Source organism: Solanum pennellii, chromosome 3, assembly GCF_001406875.1.
Source record: "Solanum pennellii chromosome 3, SPENNV200".
Lineage (NCBI taxonomy): Eukaryota > Viridiplantae > Streptophyta > Magnoliopsida > Solanales > Solanaceae > Solanum > Solanum pennellii.
This window is the reverse complement of record NC_028639.1, coordinates 573,561-589,388: the sequence shown is the minus strand read 5'-3', so window position 1 is coordinate 589,388 and position 15,828 is coordinate 573,561. Positions and strand designations below refer to the sequence as shown.

Genomic DNA, 15,828 nt, shown 5'->3' with positions numbered 1-15,828 from the left:
AATATCAAGCAAATTTAATAAATTGATATAGTATTTTTCAAAACAACATAACAAAGCCAATAAATTAAAATTAATTCATGTTACCAAACTCATAGTTATCTTTTCACAATAAGGAGTAACAACTAATAATTCACCTGATAATAAAAGTCATCATATGGACAGGCTTGACTTTAATTTTTTTTCATTTTTTTTGAATATAGGAGTTATACTTTCTGCTTTTCAATTTATTGAATATGTATCTAATTTTAACTTAGACACAAAATTAAAAAAAATAAAGAATCTTTTTGAATTTTACAGTTTAGAATGTATCAAAATATTATTTAATTTTATTATTTTAAATACGTATATAGAAGTTGAAATTAAAAAATTATCAAAAAAATATTCTTTTTTTACAAACTAAAAGAAAACATAAAACAAACAAATTAAATTGAAACGAGAGAGTAACTTATTGGTAGTGAAGGAAAGCATTGATGCAACAGTAAAATTATTTTCCTATGACTTATAGTTCACAAATTTAAAGTACAAATCGTCAATAATATTTATATTAAAATAGACTATTTATATTCTCAAATTTATATCAATATGAGATGATTTGTGTATCGAACCATTTTTTCAAAAAGCTTATTAGTCATGAAGTATAAGGCAACTTATAATTTATTATATCAAAGTACTCTTAAAAGCCTTTCTCACTCATTCTTCTCACTCTACATATCAACATATATTATATGTTTCTTTCCCAATTTTGGGGAAAACAAAAGAAGATAACTCTATGGAAGAAATTCAACAAAAGCTCTTGGATATCCCAAGTTAGTATCTATCTATTCTCTCCTCCTTTTTTTTTTAAAAAAAATAGAGATATCAAATTCGAGTATGTTACGATTTTTTTTGTCAAGAATTGCTTGAGTTTCTTTAGATTTAATTAGATATATTTTATTCGAGTCTGATTATGTAAGAAAAAATTGTTAGTGCGTGATTGCTTGAGGTTCCTTCACCTTTAATTAGATGCTTCCGATTCATGTTTTGATTATGTAAAAACATTTTACAAAGGAACAGTTTTAAGTTCTTTCACTTTCGGTTAGATGTCTCAGGTTCTAGCCCTCGTTATGAAATAATAGTTTGTTAGGGAGTGACTGAGGTTCATTTATTTTTAATAAAGTTCTCGAATTTAATTGTTAGTTATGAAAAAAAATCATGCTAGTGAGTTTTTTCTCTATAAAAATATTTTAAATGATTTGTAATTAAATTAATTAGGTTTCGGTACAAGTATCGAACCTCAGAAGGAAAAGGAAAAAAAAAAAACATAAGATGGGTTTGTTTGTTGGAGATGGAATTTTCTTTTTGATATTTCAACTGTAGATATCATAGAGTTTGCCATTAAGTTAAGGGTCTGTTTGGGATGACTGGAAATATTTTTTCGAGGAGAATGTTTTTTTTAAAAAAAAGAGATTTTTTTTTAAAAAAAACTAAACTTTTATATGTTTGATAAGTAAACATGAATAGAAAATATTATTTTAAAAATATTTATATATAATCTAGATAGAAAAACGAAATAAGAAGGAAGGGGGTAGCCGGTTAGGGTAGGGGTATGGGTAGGGTAGTGGGCGGGATGGGAACAAGAGCGAGGGTGAGTAGGTGTGGATAGAGGCCGATTCAGAATCTTCAAGATTTGTAGTATAAAAGTTATTTTATTTTTAAAAGAAGAAAATATTCGAATATGTCATCGAATTTTCACGAACGAAGTTAACAATGATTTGGTCATGTTATTAATTAAATCATTCTTTAAAAGGAAAAAGGTTCAAATACATCATCGAACTTTAAAAAAAATCATCTATATCATACGTTAAAAGTTTAAGTCATCTATACTATTTCGCTTAACAAATTATGACATAAATGAGTATTTTCTCAAAAATAAAATACATAAACGAGCAAAATTTTTCAAACAAATTACGTAGATGAATTTTTTTTAAAAAAATGGATAATATATTTGAGTCTTTTTTCTGTTTTAGGATTGCATCTGCTCGTGGTTGGGAGAGGTTCAAATGTCATTTATAAAACTTCAGTTTATTAATTTTTTTTCTTCATAATTATATATTTTTTCTTTTATGAAAATGATTTGACAAGTAATCTCTTTGGTTGGTCGTTTTCCAAAATAATAATAATAAAAAATTGCTTAATTATAGACTTGATTGCTCTATCAGAAAGTTGTTCAAATTTTTAATTCTCAAACATGTGTTGATATTTGTACGGTTAGATCAACATATCAATAATGATAAATTTTTAAAAAAAAATGAAGTAGAAAAATATTCAAACTATTCATTATTAAAATAAAATCTTAAAAACACTTTAATCAGAAATCTTAAATTTAAGTCACAGAAATGAATAAAAGAAATTGTAATAATGCAAATATTCATTTTTAGGCCACTATTTATGTTTTGTTCCTACTTCTGAAGTTCTCCAAATATATATTTTTTGGATGGATAAAACATTATTATCTTTTGATATGCCTTTTAGACTATGAACTTATATTTTCTCACAAGATTATTAATTTGCTCACAAATAATTTCTGAATCGTGATTTAAAGATTCATAAATTGAAAGAGAAAAAAAAAAAGAGGGAAGGGTAGGTGGGTGGGGGTGGGTGGAGACGTTTATTTATTAAATAATTATCTCAAAACAAAACAAACAACGAGAATTTCACGTTATAGAACACTTATTTTATTAAATATTATATGGTGTAATCTCAATTGATCATGTCAGTATTTATTAAACACATAAATAATTTCAGAATTTTAAGGTTTATAAATTCAATTTGTTAAGGTTCATTAAATATGTTATATTTTTAAAGTTATAAGGTCACATCCCCTATTTATTATAGTTTAATCATTCTTACACATACATCTCAAAAATTCAAATTTAATTGAACTCGTAATAGTATACAGTGATTGAAAAAAATAATATCTATTATTTGTAGATGTGATAATTGTTGTGCTTTTAAATATCTTTTCTTCTTTTGTCATATTATATATATTTATATTATAAGCTTTTTCATGAAATGACATTTTAGGTGGCAATGAAAATTGTGACCTTTACTATATGGTAGAGCCACATTTTGAGAAACTAGCCAAAAAAGAGACAATAATTGTAGGGTAATAAAAAAAGAGGCAATGATAATTCATTATATTAGAAAATAACGAGTTATGATTTTTTGGAAATACTTTCTCAGTTCATTATTATTTATCAGGGTTTTTATATTTTTAAAAATCTTGATTAACATTTTAAGATATACTTTTTCATTATATCGATATGTAAACAAAATGCAATTTATAGTGCTTCTCATATAATTTATGAATATCTAATTTTTTTGATTTTAAATATTAAATTAATATAATCTAATTTAACATTAAAAATTAGTTAAACTGACTTTTAAAAAAGCAACATGACTAATATAAATGGACGGATAAAATAGTTATTAGTTCTATTTCTCAATGTAGTAGTAAAATATGCATAAATTTTACTTTTTTCAGACTATACTTATTAAAATTTCTATGCATCAATTAATTTTATAAATAAAATCTCAAAAAAAAAATATAATATACGTAGAAATTATCCTTTATCTTTTATCAGGCACAATAACTATTTTCTATTGATCCTCGATTTTCTTTATATAAGTAAAGGACAAGAATTAAAAGCAAATTATAGTGCGGTAGGTGTGTGTTGATTTGTTTATTAATCCAAACAATAAAATGAAGAAAACTCCAAAAGCTTATCACAAACCAATTCTTAAATTATTCCATAGTAGCTTTTAATGTAATTTTTTAATTTGGGAATAAATGCCATTTTATTAAAAATTAAGCTTGTTTTAGAAAAAAAAATAAAGCATGTTTAAGTTGGGAATTGGGAGTTCTTTTAATTACATGTAATATTGCTTAAATTAACATGATCTAATTCGTGAAATATAATAAATAATTTATTACGGTATATGAATAAGTATATATGAGTTAAATCCTTAAGTGATCACTTCTGTCCGTTACGTTTTGCTCTATTACTTGTATAGTAAGTTTTCAAAAGCTTACTTTATTGCACTTCGCGCTATTATTTGTGTTGTAAGTTTTTCTAGTCCATAAAGTAAGGTTCAATACTAGTAAAGCAAAGCTTCAATTTCCGACCATCATCTCATTGGTTTAGTTAGAATTATTCTCATCATAGAGTTATGTACATGTCATTGTGAAAATTTTTTATAATATCAGGTGACTTCATCGTTCATAATTTCCTTAAACTGACGAAATATATAACTTAAACTCGTCTTTTTATCTTTTTGACAGATGAAGAAATATGTGAGGATGAAAATTCCAACATAGAATCAAGTGGATCAACTAATTATTGTTCCTACTTTGCCAAGCATAAATGGTGGTACCAAGTTGCCATTTTTACCCTTTTTACTCTAATTGGAGAAGTAGTAACCTCACTATTGGTCAAAACATATTTTACCAAAGGTGGTAAAAGTATATGGTTAGTCTCATTAGTGCAAAATGCAGGGTTCCCAATTCTTCTTCCTTTCCTATACTATGTGTCACACAAAAATAATAGCCAAATTGAGGTGATTAAAGGAAATGAAGAACCCCATATTTGCATAATCTTTTTAGTTTATGTTGTTCTAGGTGTGTTACTTGGTGGGGTTAGTGTTTTCAACTCGATCGGTCTAAAGTACCTTCAAGTATCAACATATTCTCTCACTAGTACCACTCGACTAGGGTTCAGTATTATCTTCTCTTTATTCCACAATGCACATAAGTTCACCCCAGTTATAGTAAACTCTCTAGTTCTTGTAATAGCTGCTTCAGTCATTCTTGTGGTTCATAATAATGAGTCAGGGGAAACGTCTAGTGGAAAGTTTTTACTAGGGTTTTTATCGACGATTGGTGGGTCCTTGATGTATTCTTTAACTGAATTTTCGTATCGAAAAATAATAAAGGGTAGGGAGTTCATAGATATTATAGAGATGTCAATTTACCAAACCCTAGTTGCAAGCATAGTGATCCTACTAGGTTTTTTTATAAGTGGAGATTGGAAGAATTTAATCATGGAGATGGAAAAATACCAATTAGGGAAATTAGTCATCTTGTTATTTATAGCCATTTCATGTCAATTAAATGTTGTGGCATCAATTGGGCTAGTTTTTAAAGTCAATCCCCTAATGTCCAATGTTTTTAACAACTTAGGGGCTCCAATTACTCCAATTTTTGCTGTGATTTTTCTTCATGATAAGGTTAAGGGTTTGAAGTTGGTGGTTATGTTTTTAGCCTTTTGGGGATTTGGTTCACAAATTTATCAACAATATCTCATTTATATGGAGGCCAAGGAAGAATTAATAGAACAAAACTCTAGAGAAGTTTCCTCTAGTTGAACCCTCGAAAAACTCGCAGCCGCTACTATTCTTTTGGTATGCACTAAGAATAACTCTTATTCTATTGTAAATTTTATGTTTTTTTTTTCCAACTTTTAAAGAAGTGTACATATAAATGTGATCAACTATATATAAACTAGTTCCTATAAGTTGGATAGAAATGTTGAATGGGGTTAAATCCAAGTGAATCGTGACAACAAGATTACTCCGCCACTTACAATAAATCAATATTTTTCTTTACTTCTCAACATGTCGTGGAGTCCCCTTTAGGTAGTACTGTTTAATGTCGCTATTAGTTGAAGCCAATAATATGAATAAGCAATTGGTACACTCTTAGGTAAACTATATTTTAATAATGGAGGCAATAACATATGGTTAGCTTCATTAGTACAAAATATTGGATTCCCAATTCTCATCCCTTTTCTCTTATTTATCATCAACCAAAACCAATAATATAGATATAAAAAAACCATCTTTCTTGGTTCTTGTTCCTCTTTATATCTCACTTCTTTTATAGTGAACTCTTTAGTACTTCTCACAATATCTTCTTCACTCCTTTTGTTTCAAGAAAATGACTCAAGTAATAGTAACAAGTACTCTAAGAGAAACTACATTACTGGTTTTTTGTGTACAAATGCTGCATCTGCTGGTTATGGACTCATGCTTTCTGTCACGAGGCTATCGTTTGAGAAAATATTTAAGAGGGTAAGTTTGAGATTGATCATAGAAATGACAATTTATGAGTCCTTAGTGGCGTCCTTCGCGAATTTGGTGGTGATTTTTGCAAGTGGAGAGTAGAGGAATTTGAGAGAAGAGATGAATGATTTTGGACTTGGGAAGAAATCATATGTTATGAATTTGATGGCACCAGTTTTCTCTGTTTTTTTTCTGCATGAGAAGATGAGTGGTGTTAAAGTGATCTCTATGTTTCTGGCTATGTGGGGGTTCTTGTCATATATGTATCAGCATTATCTTGATGATTTGGAAAACAAGGCTGAGAAAAGTCTGGTGCGAGAAGTATCACGAAGGATTGCATCCAGAGGGTGTGTGTGATGTAGACAGGTTATCGTGATGCAGGTATCAACAGTTGATTCTACGGCTAGAACCTGGAAGCAAGGAAGGGCCAAACACCGAGGAGGTGGCATAGGTAGCCTACCCGTGACACAAGTATCAAACATGTGATTTTACTGCTCGAACCTGTGACTTGTAGGTCCAACTTCCAAGAAAGGGCTACATCTCTGACATAGGCAAGTACCGTTTGGGGGAGAGAGGGGGGGGGGTGTAGGCAGCCTACCCTGACACAAGTATCAAAAGGGTGATGTCACAGTTCAAATCCGTGACTTGTAGGTCCAAGAAAGGGCTAGATCTCGAGGTGTGTATGACATAGGCAGTTAACCTGACACAGGTATCAACGGAGGATTCCACAGCTCGAACACGTGAACTACAAGTCACATGGAGACAACTTTGCCACTAAGTTGATGCCGAGAATGTGAGCTTCCAGTCTAAATTCATATTAAAATATGTCAAAAGGTTTACTCATATATAAAACTTTGGAAAAGTGGAACGTAAATACACTTATATTTGTTAATTCTCTCTGGAATCTTTAACAAGTTACCTATATGCATAACAACAACAATGATGCCAATCACTTCGAAATGATCATTAATTTCTTTCCTTGCCTCAAGAAGATAACAATGATATTCTCTTTCAAAGGAAGACCCTTTACATCCATTTGCAGAACTCTTCAAACGCATCAAGAGAGCTCGAGTACTACGTACCTCATTGTAATAGATCAGAAACTGATATTACATAAGACGACCAACATAATGAGCTCGCGGATACTTCTCTTTTAGTTGTGGCCATTGCACGAATAACTGATCTGCCATGTGTAGCTTGTAAAGAAGCAAACCGCTTAAAGACAGCTTCCTGACTCTTGCAATGCTCTCGACATAGAAAATCGATGACCACCTAATTCCAAAAACCTGAAGCAGTTGAACTTTCAATTAGCACCTCAAATGTCACCTTGAAGGATCATAAGAAACTAAAAGTGTTTGCAAGTTCGATATTGGTGTGACTCTGTGAGTAGTCAAGTGCTCTCTTTTGGTTCATTGACAGTTTTCTTCCGCCTTTTGTTAGGTCTGTTCATATTATTTTTTAAGGGATGGTGCCACATAAGCTTGGAGAGGCCATGAAACCAAATAAGCTCAAGAATTTTAGAGGATAAGAGTTTTCAACAATATCATGCTATGATAAGTCTAGGCAAATATTTATGAACCCGGCAAGGAAAAGACAAAATGGTCCAAGTTGTTGTCGTCCTATACACTTTGAAATCTATGTTGCTAGGATACTCCAAAAATGTGGCATTACCTCATTCTAATACTCTGAAATACACTGTACTGTTGGAGGATCCGACATGCAACTGTTGGCATTTTTAAGAGTCCAAGCAAGATAGTTGAAAATACAGGAATGGACGTGACTTTAAGATCAAGCCTCAAGGTAGTATGATCCATTCTTTTCTAAATCGGGACGTTAACAGAGATATTCTGCATGTAATCGGTATTCTAGCATCCAACTTGACTATAAAAATAAGTTAAAAGAACAAAAGATTACTCTCTAATAAACAAACCTTGAAAAGGAAGGCAATTACACATAGCGGAATACATGTTCCAGGGCCATTGCACAGAATCTGAGACAAAGTACCAAACATAGATAAATAAAAAGACCAGGATATATAAAGGAAAAAGTATCTGCAGATTGATGATTTCAATTTCAAAGGGGAGGGGAGTAAAAGGTAAGATGAGAGGTTCGTCTGATACCACTTGGGGTCTGATCTTGATCATTAACCACAACGCATGTGCAATTGCAACCAATGTGGTTCCAACTGAGGTTATATACGATTGACCAACCTCTCGACTTCGATATATCTGCATGTATTCAGCTCTCCCTACTTCCTCGGGCGCTTCCTAGAATAAGAGGTAGTCCTATTAATATATCCAATTAAGAATATAATATCATGATCAATTCCGAGAGAAGAGGAGGCTTCTGTGGTGTAGCATATGTATTTCAGATACTCTAAACAACTAGAAGAGAATGAACACCCCTCCAAACCTAAGATAGACAATCTGAAAGAACATACAGACTATGGTTTTATCTCGGAGGCGAAAAGCAAGGTACACATACTTGTATGCAGAAATTATAACTAAATGTTACATAAATACATGGAACACATTTGCACAAATATTTTTCATCTCTTACTGCAAATAATAAGTAAAAGGACTTGGTATACCAATTGTTTGATGCATTGTGATACATAATTGATTTTTCTACAATTCTTTTGATCATATGACAAATCATGTGATTTACCATACTGGATGCACAAATCGGTTTTTGGGCCTTCTATGAATCTGTGTTTTTGATATATTTGTAAAAGATAAGGACTGCCAGTCTACGAGTTCTAAGATTAGGCTCTACAAGAAGCAACACATTCTGATTTGGAGAGATCTTTAGACTACGATGATATTCAAGCCAAACTTCCTAAGAATTGCTTATGATGTTGAACATATGTAGTTTGGCACTTTAACACCTCTACCGGTACAAAAAGTGAAGTCTAACATTTCACATTGACCTGCATGAGCAAGCAACTGGGAACAATGATGGAGCTGGGTGACTGATGGCTTAGTCATTTAACAACTAAGGCAATCAAATATTTGGACACAGAGAACGAGGTGTCAAAATCAAAAGAAAACTTAGAAGCCTAATTCAGAACTGATAAAGGAATTGAGAAAAGTCACAAGAATAATGTGTTAACAGCCTAATGCAAAAATGTTATCATCTCTTGGTTCATAGACACAAGAAACCACACACCATTCCAGTCATAGTTTTTCGACATATTGTTGTCTGATAAAAAGGGGGGGAAGAAAAACCGACAAATAAATTAAACTGATATACTATACCTTACCGAGCAAGGAATCCTCAAACACGTGTGCTTTTTGGAGACTCATATTATCAGTAGCAGCAGCAATATAATACCTCGGCTTAAACCTCTCTGTTTGAAGGACATATAATAAGTTTAACATTTCTGCTGTGTGACCACCTACATTATAGTTGAACTTCAAAGATTTAGAACAAGTATAAGCAAAAGGCAGTAAAACAGAAGAAAAACTATCAGACATAAAACTAGACCTGAACCCAGAACAATAAGAGTACTGAGGGATCGTGGTGATTTGGAGTGAAGCGGCTTTCTGCTCCTATTAATAATGTATATAATTTGTATCACAAGTACAGTGATGACACCAATAGTTAATAGAATGGCGATATTTGATGATGCCATAGTGGAGATGCAAAAACCTCCCTTCTCCATTACAAGAAGCTCTGCACCTCAGCTGAAGACAGAGATCCTGAATTACATTTCAATTAATCAGCATAAGTTCCAAAGTACAAGCTTATAAAGGTGAATGATATTCATTTCATTAACCTGAGGGATGCTTCAAATGGAAATTCAAATACCGATTATACAAGAAGTGTATTGATTAGATATATTCTGTTTACAACGCCTAAACGAAAAGCTTGAATAGTTATGCATAACGCAGAACAGTCTCTATGGTTAACTGCCTTGATAGACTACACAACTATTAGTTAGAGGATATAATAACTATCGAAGTCACTTTACATAATAACATTAACTCAAATGTCTGTTGGAGTAGAGATTAGGATTTTATGGTTATTACTGATCAATTTATTTGAAAGGTTCAAAATTAAAATCCACAGTATCGATAGAAGGATTTGGTATACGACTTCAAACTTTTCATCCCAAATCTAGAATACTTGTCGTGAACATTTCATACCAATCAATAAGCTATTCCTTCAAATAAAAACTAAAAAAAGACACCAGGGATTGGCAATATGAATCCTCATTATCCATTATGCTATATTAGACTAATTTAATTCACATATTTTTCAATAAGTTGCATTTCAGGAAGTTGGTTCTTTAAAATTACTAGCTCCTTTTTTTTAATGATGGTGGTGTCTGAGCCAACTTATGTGCACCTCCGCTAATTCCACTAGATACCTGCTACCTCCCGCCAGCACAAGTACCGGGTAACTCTGCCCACCAAAAGTTAGGGCAGATAGAAAGAATTTGCCTAGTATTTTTTAGAGTCCGAGACCTCATGGTTCTCCCCTCTGTAGTCTGTGCTGCCTCCGTTAATCAAAATAAACAACCGCCTTACAAACATCCTACATCCTTAAGTTTACTAAAAGCCATGCCTTCTTATCTTCTCTCTTTGCCTTTGCTATACTCTTATAAGGCTTCTTCAACGTCTACTATTATTAACACTGTATACAGCTATTCCTGTGCTCGTATTTTTGGTAAGCTTAATAACTTCACTTACAATTTCCTACCACAACTTGTCATTTCTTTTTGAGAAAAATATTCAGTAATCTAATCAATATTCAGTAAAACTAAAAGGCAGATCAGCACAACCATCATAGCTGAAGCCATTATCAACTTAACACATCGCAACTAAATGAAAAGATTTGCAAACCCAGTTCAGAAAAAAAATGAAATTTGAAACTTCTCTTTATACAGTGGGAACAAAACCAAAATTTTACAAGCCCAATTCAGAAAATTGGAACTTTTCTTTATACAGTGGGAACAAAATAAAAATTTAGCAAACCTAATTCATAAAAATTGAAATTTTGGAACACAATTTTGAAAAATAGATTGTAAACCCAATTCAGAAAATAGATACCCATAAAATCAATGAAACAGAAATTTATTTCGACAAGACAAAGAGCTGAATCTATAACTAACCTGCTGTCTTTTGAGATCGGCCGGCGAAAAAATCAATCGGAATTCAGCACAAAGTCCATCGGAACTTCAAATATGCATCTATGAAATCTGCATTGAAAAATTCAGGTTAAATGAAGTTGGGTCTCGGGTTTGAATAAAGGCCCAAATACATAACCCGACTGGCCCAAATATTATGCTTATATATATATACCTTAATTTATGAATTTGTCACTATATAAAGTAGTGAATTAAAAAAATTCGCAATCAGTTAATTTCAAAATTTATCCTCAATTTTTTATTTATTAAAGGATATTGTTAAGAAATTACATTTTAATTTCGAACTCTTTTAATTTAAATTTTAAATTTGTCACTATACACGTGTAAAATTGTGAGCTGAAATAATTCCTAACTAATTAATTTAATGTACGCTTAGTTTTTATTTAATACATGATATTATTAAAAAAATATATTTTTATTCATGGTTGTCCAAATATTTCGTTAAATATATTATAAGTAAAATTACATTTTTATTATTGATCAATGACCATACGACTCTCCGAGAAATATAAAAATATAGAGAGAGATATGGATATCGCCCTAATTCGTAAAAATTAATCAAACATTAGGGCAAAATCTAAAAAGATGTTGAAACAAATCGTAAATCGAGTTTCCGGTGTATCGACGGTGAACTTATGGCGGTGGCGGCAGCTATATTATTACAATGATCATCGGGATGTTGGTAAGGGTGTCGTCGGAGCTCCGGTTTGTGAGGATATGATGAAACCTCAAATCAAAGTCGAAATCAGTGATAAGATGAGGAAATGGATGGAAGATTATTTTAAGGGTGGTGTTCCCTGTATTAGTCTTGTCGCATATAATCCTAATGCGAAGACGATAATCGATGGAAAGACGGGGAAAATCGTAGTTGGAGTATGTTCTCTTTTTCAAATTGTTTATCCTAATCTCTATCTTCGAATTTGGTTTCCTGTCATGTTGCTTGTTATATGATCTAAAGTATCACGATTTATTGAGTTTCATATCTGAACAATTAATAGATGAGTTGTGTTTCGATAAATAGTTAGTGATAGTTTATTTCGATTAAGAAACTTGAAAAATCATTTTTTTTTGTATAAATTCAATTCCATGATCCATGTCAGGAGTAAGCTGCTCCATTGTAGCGTACCTGTACCAGCTTGAGCAACCGAAATATTGATACTGTGAGATTGGGAATCGGATGAAACACTCGCACTTTGAGATAGTTTAAGTTAAAGTTTAGTGTGTCTTAAGTTATTCGTTTCAGATTTCAAGATACAACTTTTACTTTTCGTCCTTATCCAAATTTTAGTGAATGATCCCACAAATCAGTGGTTGTGGTCCTGCTCTGTTGTTCTTACCTTAGGGTGGTGTACTATGTGCTCGGACTCTTCAAAAAGAGGATTCGACACACACTGAACATCGTGGGGAAACATTGATTAGATAGGTTATAAGAACAGATCTATTGGTATTGAATATTTAGGTGTCACGTCAACTTTGGGTCTCTCCGATATAGTGAGGATGATTGAGGCGTCTAGATGTGCATTCTTAAAGTTAAAATGTATAGGTGTCAGTTTAGGCTAAGTTAATGCATCAATGTATTCTTATGTCAAGTATAGTGGCCTTCTCTTTTTCTGTTGATGCCTATGCAATATGCTTGAAGATTAACAGGTACTCTTGGACAGATCGTTTTGGATACAACTTTTACTTTCCCTCCTTACCCAAATTTTAGTGAATTATCCATGAATATGGTCCTTCTCTGTTTGTTCTTACCTGAGGGACGTATGTTGCTCAGACTCTTAAAAAATGTCGAGGTGTTCACGAGACACAATGAGGAAGAGTTGAAGTGTGTAGATGTGCATTCTCAAAATTGGAGTGATTAGTTGCTATTTTGGCCAATCTATGTATATCTTTGGCCTTCTCTTTTTCTGTTGATGCATGTGCTACATGCTTAAAGATTAACGGGTAGTCTTGCATATTTCTGAATTGAGATGTAGTGTTAAAACATATTTGACTTTACTACAGGAAGATAGGAAACCATTTTTCCATCGTCCATCTGTTCGATTGCCGTATTGCAGGATACTTGACGGTCCAATTACGACTGCTCTGAAGGATCATGAAGTGAAGAAGACAAACTTGAGTGACCATTCAAAGACTGCAGTTGATGCTTGATGTACAAGTTGATGAACTTAAACGTCTGTCTTTTGTGCAAGGAACTTGAATGAAAATCAAGGTTATCTGTGTATGTAGTGTCTGTTCGATTCTCATAAATGTTAATCAGCTCTTTGACTGTTTGGTGTATAGTAAATTATGTGGACAAATTACACAGTTAATTGCTAGGGTGATTCTGTTTTGTTATTTTTGGATTGCTCTACTCTGGTATACCTATTTACAGATGATTTACCTCACGTTTATGATATTATCGATCTCTACAGATATGAGCTAAATCTTTTATGAATGTGTTTGATCTCAATACTGTGAAAGTAGGTAAGCAATTGTCAACAATATCATCTTCATATGCTAATTGTTGCATTACAATTTTGCTATACTATCAAGTAGGATGCAGTGAAGTTGTCAAACGTATTCTTTATACATCCATGGGAATATCACACTATTGGATGCACAAGTGGAGCATTTATATAGTCTTAAAATACTATTAAAACTTGTATAGAAACTATATTTAGATCCAAAGCTTTCTTCTGAGCATGTTTTCACCAAAAACACCTGCAAAAATATGAATTTGGTGATCAAATAGTAGTGCCCATATATCAAACAGATGAAGTTTAAATGATTACAGCAATCCTAAGATTAGCTAATTACCTCAAACCGGGATAAAGTTAACCTGGGATTATTCCTCATCTAATTTACCAAACAACGACTAATAGTCTCTCTAAGTTAAGGGGTGTATTATTTTATATCTATATTGATGGGTTTATGAACTAGAAAGAGAATGAGTTATCAGTAATAGTAACTAGTAAGCAAACATATAACATCACATCAGCCAAATTGTCTTTCAGAAAAGAGCAACAAAAATGGTGTTAATTAATGCATCCAATAGCAGCAGGACAACGATAAAACTATATATTAAAGGCAAATTTGATCTTACTGGAGAGCACAACGAAGAAGGTTGGATTTATTGTAAATTAGATGGTAAACTAATGCAGAAATATAGGCCAACTTTGCATCACTCATCTATGTTTTACAGATGATTTGCTTGTATATTATTCTAGAGAAATTGTAAATGTTTTCAATCAGCAGCTTCTGGCCTGCGAGATAACATGTCCAGAAGTGCAGTTCACTATGGTGGTATCCTTGATACTGTCAAATCTGAGATTCAACAACTATGAGGCTATAGCTAAGGCACTCTGTTTGCTCAGACTCTCCTAAAATGCTGCTGCACCTGTGTTAGATCCTCCAAAAATACACTACTTTTGGAGGATCCCACATGCAACATAGCTCTTCTGGTCAGGTACTTGGGCATATTTTTAGCTACAAGGAAATTGAAGATAGTTCAATATCCCTTTTTGTACTTTTTTGGTCACAGATTACTCCTCCTACTTTAGCCACTTGAGAGCAAATGCAGTGTTGGTTAGTCCACAGTACAAAAAGGGAAATGAAGAAATTCTCAGATACTCAAAATGGTGCATATATATGCTGAATACATTAATGCAATGTGGCTGAAGAGCTACTTATGGTCCTAAAATGATGAAGATTTTAACTAAATAATGGATTTGACTCTAAGAAGTGTTTCAACAAAAAGATCAACCCAGAAAGACAATGTCAAAACTAAAACCATTTCCACATAAATTTTGTTGAAGCCATTTATCTTTTATAGACACTTTTTTGGGTTACCAACTCTAAGCAAATCTAGAGTTGCCTCCTTTGCAAAGTTTGAAGCTCACACACAAGTCATAAGTTATCAGCAAAGCATAGATACAAGATGAAATATTATTCAACACCTACTTCAAGTGGCTCCAAACTATTTTCACCAAGATCATTATAATTGATTGTGAAGTTTAGTTCACAAACTCAGTATGTACCAAATGCAACATGCTACAATGAATAACTAAAGAGCTGAAAGTTACTCCAGCGACCAAGTGTCATTATTTTTTGCATTACTACCACCTTACATTCTAACGCATTCTTCCTTACTCTCCTAAAAGCTAACTGATTTTCTCATAATGATGCATTTTACCATTAGCACTTTTACGATGACCTAAGCTCCCACTATGTGAGGATACCTAATAAAGGGCCAGAAGCACTTTTAACACTACTAAAAATTATAGAATGGAGCAGAACCAGAATGAACAGAAAAAAGTTCAAATACCTTTCTAAGGAACTATGTTTGTGGGAGAGCTTAATATATATACTAGATCTGCATAGAACAAAGAAGCAACATACTTATCAGTTACTACGAAGAAAATTTGCAGGTGAAAAGCAATGAGTCAATTAAACAATAACAATAATAATAATAATAATAATAATAATAACAATAATAATAATAATAATAATAATAATAATAATAATAATAATAATAATAATAATAATAATAATAATAATAATAATAATAATAATAATAATAATAATAATAATAATAATAA

The 15,828-nt window shown here is 32.0% G+C and overlaps 3 protein-coding genes and 1 pseudogene across 3 annotated transcripts; 3 read left to right on the top strand and 1 right to left on the bottom strand.

The window, feature by feature from the left end:
- Positions 1-614: 614 nt before the first annotated feature.
- Positions 615-5,603, top strand: LOC107014683 (purine permease 21-like). Its single transcript, XM_015214709.2, has 2 exons — positions 615-806; positions 4,322-5,603. The coding sequence occupies exons 1-2, from the start codon at positions 770-772 to the stop codon at positions 5,401-5,403; spliced, it is 1,119 nt and encodes a 372-aa protein (XP_015070195.1). The 5' UTR covers positions 615-769; the 3' UTR covers positions 5,404-5,603.
- Positions 5,571-6,349, top strand: LOC114076358 (annotated as a pseudogene).
- A 573-nt stretch (positions 6,350-6,922) lies between these two features.
- LOC107014684 (UDP-N-acetylglucosamine transferase subunit ALG14 homolog) lies at positions 6,923-11,350 on the bottom strand. Its single transcript, XM_015214710.2, has 6 exons — positions 11,216-11,350; positions 9,586-9,800; positions 9,357-9,496; positions 8,220-8,366; positions 8,030-8,089; positions 6,923-7,385 (listed from the first exon to the last, which is right to left on the bottom strand). Exons 2-6 carry the CDS (start codon positions 9,761-9,763, stop codon positions 7,209-7,211), a joined length of 702 nt encoding a protein of 233 aa, XP_015070196.1. The 5' UTR covers positions 9,764-9,800; positions 11,216-11,350; the 3' UTR covers positions 6,923-7,208.
- A 375-nt stretch (positions 11,351-11,725) lies between these two features.
- On the top strand, positions 11,726-13,663 carry LOC107012608 (iron-sulfur cluster assembly protein 1-like). The gene is made up of 2 exons (XM_015212486.2): positions 11,726-12,124; positions 13,253-13,663. The coding sequence occupies exons 1-2, from the start codon at positions 11,837-11,839 to the stop codon at positions 13,397-13,399; spliced, it is 435 nt and encodes a 144-aa protein (XP_015067972.1). The 5' UTR covers positions 11,726-11,836; the 3' UTR covers positions 13,400-13,663.
- The last annotated feature ends 2,165 nt before the right edge of the window (positions 13,664-15,828 follow it).